The sequence below is a fragment of the Poecilia mexicana genome, unplaced genomic scaffold (genome assembly GCF_051168715.1).
Source record: "Poecilia mexicana isolate PSO_F unplaced genomic scaffold, ASM5116871v1 scaffold_21, whole genome shotgun sequence".
In the NCBI taxonomy this organism is placed as follows: Eukaryota; Metazoa; Chordata; class Actinopteri; order Cyprinodontiformes; family Poeciliidae; genus Poecilia; species Poecilia mexicana.
In genome coordinates this window covers 21216788-21236792 of record NW_028263390.1, presented here as the reverse complement: position 1 = coordinate 21236792, position 20005 = coordinate 21216788, and the positions used below count along the sequence as shown (strand labels likewise).

The following is a 20005-nucleotide window of genomic DNA, read 5'->3' as shown; positions in this document are numbered from 1 at the left end:
CAATCAAGCTACCCGGCATGCAGCGACTGTTAATGACGTTTAAACCCACATTGTAACATAACCGTGAGCTGGACGTGCTGTAAAGGCTCCGTATGTTTTCACAATGAGCCTTTAATGCTGATTTTCTGCTCTGATTGAGACTCTTTCTGTTTTGTTGGACCAGATGAGGAGGGAGACCCGACCGTGACCCTGCGTTTACCAGCGTCTCAAGGACGCAGCTTCATCTGTCCGTCTCTCTGCTCTCACAACACGTGTTTAAGTTATGAGATTTGGTTCAGTTTAGCACATAAATTAAAAAAATCCTCTGTACATGAGATTTTTGTAAAAAAAAAAAAAAAGCATTTAAATGATTTCATGTAGCTCATCTAATATAGATCCATGCATGTATTAGATGAGCTGTAAATAATTTTGTCCTTCACGCCCCTAAACATAGGCTGGGTAAGTCACGTTCATAAAAAAATGAAATGCTCTGGCCGCTCCATCACAGCCGCTGCTGCAGCCCAACTGTCTGCACAGCTGTTCCTGCAGGACGAATATTTTATTCTCTGCTCTTCCACTTCTCTGGCAATATGAAGAATGGAGGAACTCGCCCGTCTCTTTGCTTTCATGTTTTCTCCATTATTAGTGTCTGATCCGGCGTTGATGCTAAATTAAAAATATTTGTGTTAAATTTGTGGTTATAAGGATCTTCATCAATTTTGTTGATCTTCCAGGCCAGCTTCATGTTAGAAATAAACCTCCAACAAACAAACATCTTTTCCCAACGTAACTTTAGTTTTCTAACTGACACAAATCGGCCAAACAAGCAGGAACAAAAGCAGCTTCTCTATTTTTACTCTGAGTGAAAATAGAGTCAAGACTTCATAAAGTCTTAGCTTTATGCAGAATATTTTTTCTTCATATTTCACCAGCAAACTTATTAGTGATAAGAAACAGTAAATATATATTCCTGTAAGAGATTATGTGGAGAGAACCGCAGTATTCAGCGCTCATATCTGCTTATTCTAGTAGTTCAAACCTGAAATATGTCTAAATGTGTTAATAAAGCAGTGGAATTAGGGACATTGTAGATAAAAAAGGAGGTGTAAATTTTTGCCAAATAGCTGAGAAATTTTGAGATGAATCTCATAAAATTTAAGAAAAAATAAAGATTTTCTGTGATTCAAAAGCTGAAAATTTGCAAGAAAAAAAACTCAGAAATTTTTAGATCCATCTCAGAAATTTTCCAGAAAAATTAAAGAAATTTCTGAACTAGAAAAGTAAAAAATTAGCAGGAAAAAACAGAGAAAATTTTAGATTAATCTCAGAAATGTCCTACAAAAAGACGTGGACATTTCTTAGTTTCAAAAGTTGAACATGATTGACTTTTGAAACTCAGACATTTCTAAGTGTTTTGTAGAATTTTCTGAGGTTAATCTCAAAGTTTCAGATTTTTTGGCCGTGTTTTTCTCTGTCCACAGTGACCCCAATATGCTGCTGTCGCTCTGTGACTTTTAGTGTTCAGGTGCAAAATGAGTAAATAAAATAAATAGAACATTGAACAAAAGGCAAGCAAACATGAAAAATGCTTTACTGATGCTGACTAAGAGATAAATGATGGAGATGAATCATTGGACTTCTGCATTAAACTATAATATGGGAAAATGTTTCACTGGCAGATTAATTCAGTGTGATTTTTAATCAATATTAAACTATTATTGACTTAAAACTAATTCTTATATGTGGATTGTAAATTAATGTTATTTCAAGTGTATTAAGATATTTGTTCTAGAAACTAGATCAAAAATACCTGGTAAGACTTTGTGTCTTTGCAGCAACCGACCATTTTAAAATGTTTGATGCTTTAAAAGCAACTATTTAAAAAACTATTTGTGCTTCCAGCCTCATTTCAGCTGATGGCTTCAAAAAAATCTGCTTGATTTTCAGGCCGAAGCTTTGATTGTGTCATTGAGGCAAAATCGATTTTAAATAAACCAATTTATGGCAGCAGTAAAAGCGTCGTTTGGATTCCCGGGTCTTAATTTTACATTCCATCTATAGAAGCTTTTGGTAAAATACAACCTGTTACATATAGAGGAAGAATTCAGGAGTAGATTAGAAATACTTCCAGTTGTTTTCATGGGGTGACCTTTGGCATCGTCTTGTTTTTTCACTGTAAACTGTTAATTCTGTTTTCATCAAAGCATTTTTTCCTCTGTATTTTGTAACATTACCTCCATGGGCAGCATCCCGTCACGCTGCGGTTCTGTTGTTCTGCTCCCTGCAGCCTCGCCTCCCTGTCGGCCTCTCCGCGCTCCTGTTGGCGGTGCTGACAGGCCCAGCTGTCTCCTCTTTTTTTGCCCTTGGCTGGAGCCCATTAATTTCCACCAAAGGCCCTCAAGCGACAGCTCTCCTTCATAGTGACCATACTTGGAAAAGAGGAGCTCAACAGACTCGCATACAGGAGAAAAGGACACGAAAAGTCACAGGGAAACAATAATATGTCCAGGATGGGTGTGTTTTAATCAGACTCGACTTTTTAAAGTGAAACTGTTTGGCAAAATTTCCATTTTGCACGTTTTTGTTCTTCCATTTGGGTCTCTACCACTTCTACAAAAACAGCCAGCTGATATTTGGCATCTAGAAAACATTTCAAAAACAGAACATCTTACCACACAAAATAGTTTATATTTCTTTTTTCCAGTGCAGACATTTTGAAACAAGACAAAACTAACTTACATGTAACTTTCCAAGTTGTTTTAAGCCAATAATCCTTGATATTGTTGATAAAGTGGAAGTTCCACTGGTAGATTATTTATAAGTAAAACTTTTTCATGAATATTAAGGAATTTTTGACTCAGAAAAGTTCCTAAATTTTGCTGAAAAGACACTTGTAAGGTTTTTTTTTTCTTATTTAAAATAACTAAGATATTTGCACTACTTACTAAACTAAAAATACTTGGTAAGAATACAGGAAAAAAAGTGTTTTGCTGTTGACTTACCAAGGAGAAACCACTTCTTGCATTCTAGTTGGTTGTGCAGAAGGCTCCACTTCTGCTTTTCTCAGATGTAGTGTTGCAGCCACTTTCACGTGCGAGTGTAAACTTTTAGCTGGGGGTGTGGTCAGCAGCAGTTTCTTTGGATTTAAAGTGACAGAGTCTTAATGCAGCTGTTTCTGAAAGGAGCTCAAAATCTCATTATCTTAGAATTATTTTGTTCCAAAAAATGTACTGAATGTGTTTTGTACCACTCATAGACTTATCCCATCCTCTTCAAGGAAGCATAACAGCTGACCTTTAACCTTTAAAAGTGACACCAGGCAGAATCTGTTGCTGCTGAGACAGAGACTGCCTGTGGCTGCAGGACCAGAAAAAAAGGAGCATCAAATCTCTGCGATTCTTTGTTTAAAACAACCACGCATCTGAATGGTGTTAATTACACACCCTGAGCGCGGCGCCGCCTCCGTGAGAAATGTAAATTAGATCCGTTAATGAATGTTTTCTCTCATCGCATACAAGTGCAAAGTAACTATGCCGTCTATGCCCACCTTGCCTCTCTGTTTACCGTCCCAGTGTGCCAAGCATTCAGACTGAATGAAAATATACACGGGCAGAACCATGCCTGGCATCCCCTCTTAACAAGCTGCAGAAACACTGCGAAGCGCGGCTGCTATGCTGCAGGGAATGCTGAGAATCCTCAGGCTTTGGCCGACGAGCGCGCCCCAACTTTCTCTGTTATCAGAATCATCACAGGCGGAAATCCATCCAACAACAGTTCATGTGAAATGCTTGAAAAAATCTCAGCGCTAAGAGGTTTGTTTTTTGTTCTGCTTGCCAAAAGAACATTTGAAGGTTTTTGTAAATAATACAATGATGAAAATATGCAAACTTTAGCTATAATCATACCTTTGGAGAATAGATGTTATGAGATAATTTAAGCCAAGAATGACAAGACATGAACATCTGCAGTGTTTTAATGTTCGTATTTACTTTTTACTATTTTGTAGCTTTTAATGTGGACATCAAAATGAATACAATCTAAATAATTAGCAATAACTTATTTCTAAATGCAGTGATGAATCCAAGCAGATGATGTTACCAAATAAAGCGCTGAGCCTCCATCAGTCAGAGTGAGGAAGTGGTGAGTATCAGGAAGTAGAAGCTCCATCTGTGTTCAGTCAGACAGTCTGACTGTGAGAGCAACAGACGCACAATGGCTCAACTCCCATGGATTCAAGGCTTTTTATTCATCATCCTGCAGCTCACAGGTAGGAAGACACTAAACATTTCTATAGAGCTACAGACCATAGATCTGCTTTACTCACTGGGTTCAGATTTAATATTTATGCTCCTGTTTTATCTTCCAACAGTCACTGCAGAGAGAACATCTGTTATAAAGAGAGCTGGAGATGAAGTCATGTTGTCATGTTCAGAACTGATCGATGGTCAGAGGAAGTGTAACAATACAACATGGACCTTTTCTGGTTCAGGAAGATCAGCAGTAGAGCTGGTTTCACTCGGTCAGATTAACAGCTTTAAACCAAACAGATTGAATCTGACATCAAAATGTTCTCTGGTTATAAAGAAGGTCAGAGAGGAAGATGCTGTACGTTATCAATGTCAACAGTGGATATCAGAAAACGCACCGACTCCATTTCATCAGTCTGATGTAGATCTGTCTGTTGTTAACTGTGAGTTTTAACATTAGTTAAATCATTATTTTCAATATCAAAGCATTTTGTTTCAGTAATCAATATTAACAATAATTGGTCTTATTTTAACATTTCTGTCTTCATCAGTGACTGAACAGAAGGAGAATCATAGGGTGACATTAAACTGCTCTGTGGTGACCTCTGACCCCTGTCGGTACAAAGTTCAGTGGTTTGATCAGGATGTGAACATCAAAGAATCACCATCAGAGTCTGGCTGCTCTGCTACTGTCACTTCATCATCAGGGTTTAAGTTTCCTCAGTGTAAAGTGACTCAAACTGGAACTAATGAAGAGTTTACCTTCAGTCTGCAGCCGTCAGGTGAGAAGATGATAAACTGTATCAGATCAGTGACGTCACATGAAACTGTCTTTGGCTCTAAAACTTGTTCAGAGCTGAAATGTTTTCTAATTTGTTTTGTTTATTGAATCTCAGGAGGAAAAGTTCAGCCAAGAACAAAACCTGAAAACAGAAAGACAACCAGACCAAAGAAGAAGAACGTTTCACCAACTCCTGAAGGCAGTGAGTTTACTAATATCTTTACATAATATTATAGAACACAATGTGTTTTATTCTGATTTAGTTTGGCATGTTTGCAGTTGAGTGGCTCTTTTTGAGGTTAGAAGATGATAAACTGTATAAGATCAGTGACGTCACATGAATCTCTCTGGCTTTGTGATTTGGATTCATCTAAACTGTTTTACCAATTATTTGTGTAATTTGATTAAAGTTTAAAAGAGTTTAAAGTTACAAATAAACTATTTTTCCCTGTTTTATAGAAAAGTCAGAAGTTGAACCAACAACAAAACCTGGAAACAAAACATCTAGAACAACCACCAGACCAAAAACAGACAATGTTTCAAAAACCTCTGAAGGTAATGATTTTACTAATATCCTGAACATAATATTAGTATATTTTACATTTTGTCTTAAAATATTATTTAAAGATTTATGTGGCATTCCTGCACTTTTCTAAAACACATAAATTTAAATCACTTTATTTTACGTGAAATATTGAAGTATTAACATAACCTTGAACCTCACCTGCTATAAATGAGAGATATTTTAATTTTTTTATTTTATTATTTCCGTTTAGAACCCAGCAACAAATAAAGCCACTTATTCTATTTAAGTGGCTTAAATAGCCACTTAAATAGGCTATTTAAGTGGCTATTTAAATAGAATAAGCCACTTCAGCTCCAACCAACACGACATCTGAAAATATCAAGATCATAATCCATCATTTATTTCAGATCTAACATTAAAATTATTTTTTCTTGTTTTTTTTAGTTAGGATTCTCTGAATTTTAGCTGTTATTTTATTAAGTCAGTGATTTTTAATCTTACTTTTCTTTCTGAGCTGCTTGATAAGTTTTTTTTATATATTTGATGGTTTGTTTCTGGTCATTATTGACTCTCATCTTTTTCCTGTTACAACTCCTCAGTTTTATTGATGAATTTTATCGTCTTATTTATAGTTTTCCATTAAGATTAAATGTTCATTTTTTGCCATTGGTTGTGAATTTTCTTTTCCTGATCCAGAAATGTTTTTCACAGCTTAGCAAATGATTTATAATGTAACAAAGTTAAATATGTAAATAAAACACAAGTAATAAATCAATAATACTCAGCAAATCTATTTAATTAAGCATGAGAATAATCAGCTATAAAGTCATGGATAATTATCATCCTTATGAGTTGAGGCTTCATAGAAATATGAATAAAATCTGAGAGTCATAAATAAACCAGATAAACAATAAAGGAAGGTCAGAGGTCAGGACTTCATCACTTCATTAGGGTGAATATCTAAACATGTAATCATATTAAGCCTAAAACTGAATAATTAATTTATTTTTCCTTTATTTCAGCTCTGTGGCGTATCGTCATCGTCTCTGTGGGTTTAGCAGCTCTTTCACTAACTGTTGTGAGCGTCAACATTTGGACCAGAACTAAAATGTGAGGTAGAGAAATGAAACAGTTTGATAATCTGCAGAATGAAAATACCTAGCTTTTGATGAATTGGTATAAAACTCAGAAACAGATTATTGATTGATATTAAAACTGGATTATTCTGTTTGTTCTCTCTATAAAACCTGTTGGTGATGTGAACTTTAACATCAGAAGGTTTCTGTAAGATTTTATTGTCACTATTTGTATTTTCTAACTCCTCTGATGTTCCAGATCAAATCCAAGAAATTGATGTTTCAGTGAATTAGACAATGTCTTTTTTTCTCTCAGCATCAACTCAGTAAGAAATATTCACTGCTGTCATTTCAGTGCTTCATCATAGTGTCACATGTTAGAAATGATTGGAATGAAAAACATCATCATATACTAATGGAAAAATGTTACAATATTTTTCAATAACAAGACGTTGAGTTTTTATATTTTGCTGTTTGTATTAATGACATGCATAATGTGTCCGATGATATTTTACTGTTTATTTTGTTTACAGAATAACTACCTGAAATGTATCATCTCATTTCTGAGGGGTTCCTGAAGAAAACAAACATCAAACCAAAGTAAAGCAAAGCAGATATTTGCATAAAATCTGTTGCTACAGTTTTAGTTGTGTATTTTATAAGGCATTAGGATAAAAAATAAGAACTAATTTAAGGACTTGATGTTAAATGTTTGCAACATGGGCATAAATTCCACTTATTGATTTATATTTTGTTGCTGTAAATCATTCGAGTTTTGATTTGAGGTTTGTAACCTTCCAGACTAAAATGGCTGAGAATTTCTGCTCTGTAGTTTTGTAGACGGGAATGTGAGCATGTAAAAACTTCATGGTGTATAAATGTTGTGTTTGTTAATCAAAGTGTTGCAAATAAATTTTGACATCTTGTAAAATTTCTGAAAGTTTCATCTTCCTGCATCCATGGATAAGAATTTAAGTATAAAGAATCTGTACTTGTTAAAAGTAGTTACACAAGTTATAATTGTTGTGTGCTGAGTTGTACCTATGATGGATCTATAAAACTGGACTTTTGATTTGCTGCTCTTCATCAGTCAGGTCTGCTGAATTTTTCTGCAGGTTCAATGTGACGTGTCTGAATGATATTTTAAACTTCACAGTGTCTGCAAAGTGTTATTTCCCTGAACTGTAAAAAAAAAAGGCTGCCAAAGTGTTGCTGCAAGTTTAAAATAAACTGAGCTGGTTGGTGTATAAATGACCCATCAATGTGTTAGATGTGTTTTATTCTGGTCACTGTGGGTTCAAACCACAGAGCTCTGCTGCTGCTGCTGGTCACCACATTCTCATCAAACCCTTCAGAGATCAAACTGGAAACCAGCAGTTTGTAAAAAGTTAAAATCTGTTTGAAGGATCTATAAAACTGATCATTGATCTGCAACTCAACACCAAACAGATCTACTGGATTCTTCTGCTTGATTCTGCAAAGACCCAAACAAAAGAGGAAGTTCATCGTTTCACACATTTAGCTAAACTGAGACGTTTCACATGCTGATCTTGTTCCCCTTTGAAGACTTTCTTGTACGTCACCATCTGTACTGTCGTGTAATGAAGCTGAGAAAAATGCCTTTTAATGTTCAGGTGTTGTTCAGAAAAATGATGTCAAAGAACCAAAACTGAACAAAACTATTTAGAAAACAACTATAAAAGACTAGGATGAAATTTTCCACTGATGGTAGAAATCTGTAAATTTTAAGACTGCAGCTAAAGACATTTATAGATTTTAATTACTCAACCACCAAATATGCCTTAATATGCATTAACACACACAGTGGAAACCATTTTAGCACAACAGCAGATGTTAACATCTAGTTTCCTTTTTTCTGATTTTGGAGATGCAGCCAATCAGAATCAAGCAAAAGAAATGCTGCATCTAGATTGGTTACTTTGAAATCATCGGCCAATCGAGTGTCAAGTAGAAATGTGAATAAATAAAGTTTCTCATGGTGCCACAAACTTACAAACTATTGTCACAGGTCCAAACTAAATATTTAATTCACAAGCTAAATATTTAGCTTACTAACTATTCATTTAATTTGAAACTAATTATTTTGCACCAAATTAAATATTTAATTTGTAAACTACATATTTAACTTTGACCTAAACATTTAGTTTTAAATATTTAGTTTGCAAACCAAATAATTAGCTTCAAATTTAATGTACAGTTTGTAAACTACATATTTAACAAAGATCTAAATATTTGTTTGTAAACTAAATATTTAATTTGCAAGTTAAATATTTAGTTCAAAACTAAATATTTAGTTCACTTAAATATTTGGCTCAAAATTTAATATTTAGTTTGTAAAATGTATTTAAATTGAAACTAAATATTTAGCTTGGAATAATTGTATAAAAAACAAAATGACTGAAAATAAACTCCCATTTTTTCTCTTTAACAGGTTATAAAGCCCATAATATTGCTGTTACTTTTTTACTAACTGTGCTGCATTATATAGAATGTAAATATATTTAAAGTTTCAAATACAAGCTGGTATTGTAATTGACAGCAAATTTTACTCCATTAATCTACACACATTCTGAAAATTCCTTTTAACAATCCTGTAAGTGACTTAACTATGTGTTAATAGCAGCTCAAGGCGGTTAATGTAACCTGAAATTAGCAGAATGCAGACGAGCCACAGAGCCAGCTAACGGGTCGAGTCCAGAAATCTGAGCTTCAGCTGCATTACTGGGTTACCGGCGTTAAAACCGAGCCACATTCATGGGATTGTGTCCAACATGACACGGATTCCTGACACAAATCCTGCGATAGAGTCTCAATAAAAAGTTGAACTGCACAGTCCATAAATGAGGAATTCAGGTTGGTGTAGCGAGGGGAGGAATTCACGGCTCGTCACAATTCATTTCTGAAGAAAAATATGAGACACTCGACTCTCTGCAGGCACTTACTGCAGATCAGGCAGAGCAGAAAACCTTTAAAAGTACAGAACAAAGAATTACAACTCGCAAAAATAATGAAATAATACAAATTTAAAGAAAAAAAACATAACAGATTATCTCTTTTGGCAAAATTAAATATTTCACATCATTAAGCCAATTTTAATATGAGAGAAGAACAAAAAATAACAATTTAAAGGGGATCTATTATGCAAAATTCACATTTTGCACATTTTCATATTTTCCTTTTGGTTTTAAATGTTTCTAAAAAACAACAAGACACATTTAAAAACAACACACACAAAAAAAGAAAATAAATTTAAGCACCCAGACATATTTTTGTGTCTGGAAAATGAGCCATTTTAAAAACCTCCCAATTCTTTAGTCACAATCAGCAGGCATTGTGCCGTTGCCTTTTTTTTTATTTGTGTTTTGCTCAGACTGCAAAACTTTAAGTGTTTCGGAAGGAAATTAAGGTTTTACTTTGGTTTAGTAGCCAAGCAGCATGATTTGACTTTTTCCTGCACTGGAAAATGTATACAGTGAAATATTTAGTGAGACCTAGAAATAGTTTTAGATTTTTAAAAATAAAACATCTGAGTAAAACAGAAAGCTCTTATTTTGATATTTTAATTTTATTTTAATATTTTCTTATTTTTCTTATTGGTGAGAAAAATGTTTAAAATTTCAGTTTTTCCGGCTTCAAGTTATTTTGCAAACTGTGAGAAATATGACCAAAATACACAAGTTGAAAGCACTCAGTGGCCAATTTCCTTTAATTAAAGACACAAAATAATTTCTTTATCTTTCATCTTTGTGATTTAAACATGAGATATTTTAACGAAAAAAGTAGAAAGGGCATTTTCTTGTGGGTCCTGAGAACAGACTCAGGTGTTTTCCTTAATAAAAAAAAAGGTGGAAAGGTTTCTAAAAAAATTTAGGTCAAATGTTTTCTGAATTGTTGGTTTAGGAAATATTTTAGTTTAATCTCAGCAACAAAAATGAAAACTTTCCTCTAAAGTCCTGACTGTCTAAGTTTAATGTCTGGGTTTCCAAGCCTGATGGGTACAGAAATGGTTTGTGGCCCAACTTAAATTATATTAAATATTCAAAATAAAGAAAAAGAAATGGCAGGTTGTTTCATTTATAACAAGACTTTTTCCTTCTTATAAGTAAAATAATCAGCTAGTGGAACTTGTACTTTTTCATCAATATAAAGAAACTGTTGACTTAGAACAAGCTCGTATTTCCCACTGAAAAGTTAAATAAGTTTTGTCTTATTTCAAGTGTTTGCTCTAGAAACTAGACTAAATCCATGAGTGAGATTTTGTTTTTGCAGTGAATGAGCCGTCACAAATCAGCCCTGTTACCTAGCAACATAATGTTTGGTTTTACTGCTGTACAATGGCTGCTGGAAAAGACAAATGTTTTATCGTTAACCTTATATTTTTCCTAATATTCATAACAACCTTTAGCTGAGTTGTTGATGGGGGTTTGAGAGTAGGGGGCGAGGCAGCATATCTTCTGCTCTTTCTCTAATTACAGAAGCTTGTTTGCTTATTTAAAACAACTGTCAGATCATAAATGTAGCCTCGCCTCAGCATCAGTTTTCTTAAAAACTAACTGAGCAACAGAGTTTTACAGAAACATGATGATCAGTTTATGGCCTTTAGAGCTGTAAGCAGCAGAGGCTCTGGCTGGCAGTAATTAAATTGTCCAGGTATCAGAAACAAATGTGGCAACAGAAAGAACTGGCACTGGCTCCAGAGTCGGGCCATCCATCACCATGACAGGCCATAACTCTGGGCATCATTTTGCAGCTTCGCCAGGCCGATCGGGTTTCAACCCAACATTTAGAAAAGGGCCGTCCACCTCAGCGCGAGAGTTCAGCACCCGGCCTCCATGTTGCAGTGTTTAGGGATGAGGTCAGACTCCGGTTTTTATCTGCCAGGGTGAGGAACAGACACCTGCCTCCAGCGTGACAGCTCTATGAGGCTCTTCATGAATCAAAAGTCATGTGGCTCCCGTCTTCTTGAGAGCCAAAGTTAGACCCAGTCATGTTTATCTGAAAGGTCTTCTGTGAAACATGCAGATTTCTGCAGTTTAAGGAACATAAAGCTGCCCTGGATGCTTCCTTGAACAGGCTGGGATAGGACTATTGCCTAAACAAAACCTGTTAATTATGTTTTTTTGTGCTAAATTATTCTTAGATAATGAGATTTCAGTTTGATCAGTTGTGCCAATTTTGAGATCTTTTTTCGGCGTCTTGTCACTTTAAATTCAAATCAGCTGTTGCTGGCCACGCCTCCTACCTCAACGTTTACTCGCATGTAAAAATGGACGGACGGACGGGTGGACGGATGTTAAAATGGATGTTAAAATGGCTGCAGATAGATGTGTAATTATACAACTGTTCATCTTTTTCTAAATCAACTTTTCTCGATTCCAAGTCGACAACCAAACACGTCTTTTCCAGCAGCCGTTGTACATAACATATAGCAGTAAGTTCTATACAACATTTTCTGTAACATTTTGACCCAAAATGTTTTCAACCTATTTTGAATAAAAAGCACTTTTTATTCTTCTAAATGTGCTTTGGCTTTTTTTAGAAGAAGTAGAAACCCAAATGGATGAATAAAAACATGTAAAATATAAACTTTGCATTTTGGGTCCCCTTTAACTTCCTACAACATGTTTTGGTTTTAAATCATTTAACACAAAGACATAAGGATAGGAATTACGTTTTAAGCAGCATGACATTTCAAAATTAATATAAATTTGACAAAAGAAAACAGGATTAAAAAACACAAAGTTTCCTCAAAGAGGTAATTTTAAAGCAGTTAGAACGCCGCAAGGTTGTCTGTGTCCTTAAACCAGAGGCGACATAAAAATTTAATCATGAGTTGCGTTAAGGTTAGAGCGAGGGGCTCTGAAGTGCATTTCGCCAGTAAATGTCCTCAAAAGTTGAAGGAAGCATGAAAAGAGACAGATTAAAACAGCTGAAAACCTTCAGAAGGCAGCAGAGGGACAGGACGGAGAATAAAGGAGAAAAGATGTTTTTTGTGTTTATCTGAGGCTGAGGTCATGAAGAGGTTTACTGAGAATCAGGCAGGAGGTAACTGGTTGACTCACTGGTGCGCCAGACCAAACTGCGGTCACTGAAAATTAAATCCAGGGGCAAACCTGAATTATAATTACAGAAAATTATTGTTCTAGTAATGAGAAATACATTATTTTCACTGAAAACATGTTTATTTTTGGACCATTTCTGCAAATGTATCCAGGTGTAATTTGTTACTCTTTAATTCTAACTCAGATGGAAACCAGAAACTTAATTACTAAATATTTTTGATAGACGTGGAGCAATAAAACATTCCTGATTAAACTGACCTGACCGCCAAAGCACACCACTGTGATAAAACCAAACAGACATACAGGATTTCATGAAAGAAAAATGGTTGCTATCGACAAACATATTTCCAAATAGATTACATACTTTATATCCACGCAAAGAGAAATAAAGAAAGAACGCTACAAAATGTTGACATTGAAAAGTGTGATATGCCTTTTTCCTGTAATCATGCATGTTCTTTGTGTGTGTGTGTGTGTGTGTGTGTGTGGGGGGGGGGGGGGTGTGTGTGTGTGTGTGTGTGTGTTTTAAGCATCTCAAGGTCTTTTGTAAAGTCAAAAAATCTTGTTTGTGTTGAATTCATTCTGAAAAAGTCCTTAAAATGTAGTTTCTTCAACAAGTTTCTTCAACATCTACGGTCAAAGAAAATGTTTGTGAAACTAAAACAAATACCTAAAAACCCTTAATAATGATCCTTAACAACAATAAAATCACTTGGTGCTTTTAATATAATTCATCCAATAAGTAGCTATTAGACTTATTAATAACATTCTAGATCCTAGTTTGTTAGTTTGTTTTCACACCTGATAGTCCGGTAGATTCAGTTCGATTTGGGATCAAAATTGCAACAATTGTTACATTTTCAGATGCTGCTGTTCAGTTTCTCACTGAACTATATCAAACAAACCAAACTCATAGAAAACCTGTTCCCCTCCTCACCTGTGGGGGTGCTGCGCCCGGAACCACTGAAGGAAACTACACAAAAACCACTCACAAAGACACGAGCATAACATTCTACAAAGTAGCGTCAGATTTCAGCAGTTGTAGGATTTTTCTTTGGTAAAAAAACCACGAGCCATCCTGCTAGCGTTACACTAGCGTGTTTGTTTTGGTTATATTTACCCAGAATGCCCTGCGCTGTGGTCCGCTTCCTGCTTTTAGAGCAGTCTCTGGTTCGAACGGTGTTCACATATGGATTCAAACCGTGCCAGAGTTTACTTCAACCGAACTGAGATATAGGTTTGTGAACCAGAGTTCGCTTTTTTGGTTTGATTACTCATTCACAACTCCCCAAATGAACCGGACTTTAGAGACAAACGGCGAAGCGCTGCGGGGGTTGCTAGGTAATGGCGGAGCGCTGCGGGGGTTGCTAGGTAATGGCGGAGCGCTGCAGGGGTTGCTAGGTAACGGGTAAGGCTTTCAGGCTTTTGAAATGGTTCATTTTTCACACACCAAAAAAAAAAAAAAAATCAACTTATTACCAAAAATGGCTGGTTGGTTTTCAGAACCAGCAGAGACCCAAAAGGAGATATAAAAATGTTCAAAATATGAACTTTTCATTTTAGGTCGCCTTTAAAAACTTTATGTAAAGAAGTTAAAACTGCTAACTTGAGGAGGAGAAACACAACTCTCTAAAATAAACTACACTTTGTTTTTTAATTGCTGTGTATGTAGTTTTAATCATCTGTCCTACTCTGTGACAGCTCCACCCACATCTGGCTGCTTTCATGCCTCTCAGTGGAACCTGCTGCTGATTATCCGGACCGGCTTTGGACATAAAGGCCGGAGGGGCAGCAGCTACATTCCTGTTCCCAGGTGTCACCAAGCGGAAGAAGGAAACGGCTCAACGTTTGCCGGGGTGAATATATTCCATCACCCGGGAGTCCGACTCGAAGTCAGCCGCGCCTCTTGAGCAGCAAAACAAACTGTAATTATGTTAAAGCAAAGCATTTGATGATCACATTTCAAACACACTTCTGCTGGGATGCTACATTCGAAAACGTCCCTTTGTGTTGGTCTCGAGTCTCGCTCCTCTTCATCACCTCATCACCTTTCAGGACAATTTTAATTAAGAAGCCTCGTTAGCTTGAAAACTCACGCTCTTTAATTAAGAAGATTCATCTTTATCCTCTTTTCAACGGTTTGGTTGTGAAGGAGAAGAGAGCTGCTTTCACTGTCATTTATGTTTTTTTCTATCAGAGGAATGGTTTTCATTATTAAGTTTTTTTTCTGTTGAAGGATTTCTTTGAATTGGAAGATAAATAGGGAAAGAAGAAGAGGGAGAGGCTGGATAATGAAAAGCCCCGTGTCCACCAAGGACCTCGGAGCCACCTGATAAATTGGCTTGTTAAGAGGACAAAGATCACTATGTGACATATTCCTCCCATTCAGTCCCTGCAGCACAGGTGCAAAACACACAGACAAATGGGAATCAATCAAATCAAAATAAAGCTGGTGCCATTATTAATACATGACGACGGCCGCTCAGTTTTAGGGGTGTGATCAATTCGATATTTAGCCGTGCAGAAACAATTCGGACGACTGAAATCAAATGTTTAACAGTGCAGAGGAGGTATAACACGCACCCATCCCAAGGCCAGAGGCGGGACAATGAAGGCCTGTGAAGAAAGGACGTGTGTGTGTTTGTGCGCACAGCCCATTAAACACACATGGCTGACATTGTAAGTGTGGTCGACTGTGCTCCATGAATGCTGCAAGAAAGTGAGAGCGCATTTGATATCTGAAGGGGAAAGACAGAAACAAAGAGCGGAGGGGTAAAGGGCCCGAGACATGGATGGGTGACGGATGGACGGACGCGAGGAGGAGGGGAGGGAAAGAGAGCATAAAGGGTTGGACCGCGCTTCTTTTCTGCCAGTCTCCAAGCAACTCACAATAGAAGGTCAGAAAAGATGAGACGAGGGAGACAACGGTGCAGAAATACAGAATACTCCTTTAAGGAGACAGTAATGAGGGACAGGCAAGAAGCACAGAGGACTTTTAGGACACAGCATGTAGAGGAGAAGCTGGTGAAGAGCTGAAGATCAGGTCTGAGGTTCACTCAAAAAACAGAAACAAGTTGAGTCCAATCTGGACGTGATTTGGTACGACTTCTGACGAGCAGCAGGCGTGTAATTGATCAAGGTTGCCAGATCTGACAGTTTCCAGCGAAACCAGTAAACACCTAGAACCTCAGCAGATGACATTATTAAACAGATTAATCGTGATTAATCAGCTAATTTAGTCATTAATCATTAACTGGCAAAAAAACAGTATTTTGCTGAAAAAACCAACACTTTCAGAGCTGCAATTAAACCAAAACTGTACAAATATAAACACATTTTAGTCTGAGATAAAAAAAACTTTGTAAATATGTTCGACCCAAAACCCACGAGGTAGGTTTAGCTTTTCCCAGTTCAAATGTTCTGTTAATCCTCTTTTGCTATCCAATTATTAATCGGTTAATTAAAAATCATCAGCAGATCAGCGCTACAGTGTACTGATGGTAAGTCTGAATCGATTAATCGTGATTAATCGTTAATTGTCAACTAATTTAATAACAATTCTTCATTAACTGGTAAAAAAAAAGGCAATCTGCTGAAAAAACAACACTCTCAGAGCAGTAATTAAACCACAGAGGTACAAATTATACACATTTTGGATTTAGGATGACATTTTATAAGAACTTTATAAATATGTTCTGCCTGAATCCATCAGGTAGTTTTTGCTTCACCTGGTTCAAATTTTGTGGAAAAAAAGCCCTATTAATCATCTTTTGCTGTCCAATTATTAATCAATAAATTGAAAAATACTCAGCAGGTCAGCTCTACACTTTAATAGTAAATCTGAAACGACTAATCTGATTAATCGTGATTAATCAATAATTGTCAACTAATTTAGTAATCGATTAATCATTAACTGGCAAAAACAGCTGAAAAACAACACAGAGCACTTAATAAACCAAATCTGTAGAAAAAACATCCATAATTTGGATTTAAGATGAAAATTCAAAACGACTCTGTATCCTACCAGTGTTAACTTAATATTTTAGTGTTGGTGCCGCTGCGAGGCGTCTTCATTGGTCCTGATGTTTCTGAACCTTAAATAAGTCGATGTTACCATGAGAAGTGGCCACATGTCTTACGTTTCAGAAAGTTTTCCTCGTAATCTTCGCCCTTCGTCTTGTTCCTTCCTGCTTTATCTGGAGTTTGTAGTTGAGTTCCACTTTCTTTTAAGAAAATGTAGTTTTCTTTTCAAGCTCTGCAGAAACATCACGTGTTCAGCTGAATACCTGTCCTTCATATTGTCAGATTTTACTTCCAATTTTTCCTCGATGTGTCGTCGCAAAGTTATTTTTTTCCATCTTAAAGGTAAAATGTTTGGTTTCTCGATCTGAAACTAGTTTTGAGTTTGCAGGTTTTGGTCATTTTCTGTCTATTTCGTGAAGACCAGTGCTTAAAAGCAAAAGAAACTTTAAAGTCTGTTGTCGCTTTGTTTCTTACAAGTTTGATGGAGATTAAATTTATTTCTTTAAGGTGAATGGAGAGAAAAATCATTAAAGTTTTTTCTTTATTTATATATTACATCTTCAGATCAAACTTTTCGGACTCCTGCAGATGTTTCTGAAAATGTAATATAGTAATCCAGAGGTAAGACCAGCTGATAATTTGTGAATTATACTGAAAAAGTTGGGGATTTATCTCTCTTTGTGTCCGTTTACTGTAAAAAAAAAAAGCCACTAATGTCAACAAAAAATCAGTTTGAAGAAAAAACATAAAAAACTGTTCTGTGGATTAACTCTGTTGACCAAATATACAGTTAGTGCTGTATTTTTATCTTCTTAAAGCTAATTATTAGGTTAATATGCTATATATCGCAATATATCTCCCCTGTATATATGGACTTAACTCTGAATATAAAACATGAAATAAATTCAAACTGCAGCTGAGCTGAAGAGGCAGATTGACAGATTCCTGTGAAGGCATGAAACCAGTTTGAAAGTATTTCTGTGTATGTTTGCATGCGTGTGTGTGTGTGTGTGTGTGTGTGTGTGTGTGTGTGTGTGTGTGTGTGTGTGTGTGTGTGTGTGTGTGTGTGTGTGAAACTCGTCCTCCCAACACATACCTCTCTCGCTTTCTGCCCTTCAAGGAGAGACTTAAGCACCCTGACTCCAGCTGCATGAATGGGATAATCTGACAAAAGCTCAATAAAGGACAAAGATCCTCTTGATAGAAGAGAAAAAAAACTAGTTTTAGTTTGGATGAGGTGAAAAATAAAAAGAAATAAAGAAAAAAGATGAAGAATGTACAAACTCAAAACTTTCCGAGAACGACTGAGGTAAAAGGTCTTCAGTGGCGTCAAGTTGGAGAGATGTGTCTTCGTCAAGGTCGTGATGTACACAATGTCAACTCTTCTTCGTTTTACAGACTGAAATTTCGCTCACACGGTTCCTGTGCGACTGACTGAGAGGGAACAGAATTAAAAAGAGAAAATAGTTCCTCACACGTCCACAGAGTGCATTTCAACCCAATAAAGTCCAGAAACTGAGACTTTTACTTTGAAGTTCAAGTTGAATTCAGTTTAAACTCTACAGCCATTTTATATTTTTGATGTTGTTACCAACAAACATGCAGTAATCTCTTCATAAATAATAAAATTGCATCAGAGCATGTTATTTGTTACAATATAATGATTCCTGATTCATATTTTGATCCATATGTACACATAAATAATATTTTAATCTATTTTCTTGTCTAACTTCAATTAAAAGTTAAACTCAAGAGCTTTTTCTGTCTTTACTCATTATATCCTCATTGTTACTGAACCAAAGAATTAGAAAAAAGTATAAAATATACTGGACTGTGTCAAATGAACCACTGTAGTTTTCTATGTGGCCCTCTAGACTTCAGAGGGAAGCAAAGATAGGACCTTAAAGGTAGCAGCTGTTTGCTTAAATATTTTATCAATAAAATCAAGGCAGTTTTTATCTGTAAGCAATTAAATTACATCAATCAGCCGCTCCAGTTTTTTGTTAATGATCAAATTCATGCAAAATCCCCACGCTTTTTCACGCTAATGCATAATTGTGGGTTTATTTGCAAATTTTCCGCTAGGGTGAAAAACATTTGGTTGGTGTAATGCTAACTCCCACCTGCAGGTGGCAGAATGTCTTACATCTACTCTGCTGCTGACTCAGCCTTCTTTATAGTTGGTGATCAAATTAGGAAATTTAAGTAAATGTGACTTTTTGCTATGATGGCGTAGTTAGAATAATCTGAGAAATTAAGCAGAATAAAATTGAAATGAGAAAATTTTTAAGGGAAAATTTTTTTGGAAATTTCTCAGTTTGAAAAATTTTAAATTTGCTAGAAAAAATATCTGAAAGTTTGAAAACAATATCAGAGATTTTCTAGGGGGGAAAAAATCTGATATTTCCATATTTTTTCTAGAAAATTTCTCAGATTAATCTCAAAATTTCTGAGTTTCTTTCTGGCAAATTTTCAACTTTTTCAAACTCAGAAATTTTCAAGTTTTGACCAGAAAATATCTCAGATTAATCCGTTTTTCTAGCAACTTTTTTCTAGAAAATAAACTTAAAATTTCTGATTTTTTTTGGCGAAGATTTACTCTTTTTTTCTCTACAGTGGCTGTAATACACTGTTGTAAGAAAAAGTCACATTTACCGTCACATAGATCATAATTTCCTGTTATTTTTAACAGTTTAATGGGTTTTATCAGTACTTTCTGGAACAGCTGGTCCTTTGAAACAATTCATTATCTTGATTTCCATCCAAATTGAAAATGAGTTTGAGCGTTTAGGCTACCGCTAACTAGCTGCTAACATGGCCTTATGTCCAGTTGGCTGGATGAAGTTTGTACATTTCTGTGAAGATACAAGTCTTAAGTTTCATTCATAATAGTCTTAAAAAAGTCTTAAATTTGAGTTGGGGAAACATGTTAGCGCATTAGCATAGAAACTGCCTTGCTGGTTAAATGGGAAATACTAATAAACTTGATTGATTGATTAATTAAATATAAGTGTGCAAAACTAATTTCAGTGGCCCAAACCACTGTAATCAAGAGTTGAAGGAAATCTCCTCAAAACAGAGGAAAAATTCGTATCATTTGAAACAAAAGGTCAAATTAGTGTTGAATATCTTCATTTCTTTCTTAAACACAGTTTTCTCTGATTCACTTGGAGTCTTTACAAGTATCTGGCAATCTACAAACCATTCTGGCTCTTTGTTGTTTGCTTTTCAACAAAATGAACAAACTGCAGAAGTATCAAAGCGTAATCATATATTAATATTAATCAGAA

General features: G+C 35.7%; 1 protein-coding gene across 1 annotated transcript; it reads left to right on the top strand.

The window, feature by feature from the left end:
• Positions 1-4125: 4125 nt before the first annotated feature.
• Positions 4126-7540, top strand: LOC106931495 (uncharacterized). Its single transcript, XM_088001958.1, has 6 exons — positions 4126-4246; positions 4349-4669; positions 4778-5008; positions 5123-5209; positions 5467-5562; positions 6556-7540. Exons 1-6 carry the CDS (start codon positions 4192-4194, stop codon positions 6645-6647), a joined length of 882 nt encoding a protein of 293 aa, XP_087858084.1. The 5' UTR covers positions 4126-4191; the 3' UTR covers positions 6648-7540.
• The last annotated feature ends 12465 nt before the right edge of the window (positions 7541-20005 follow it).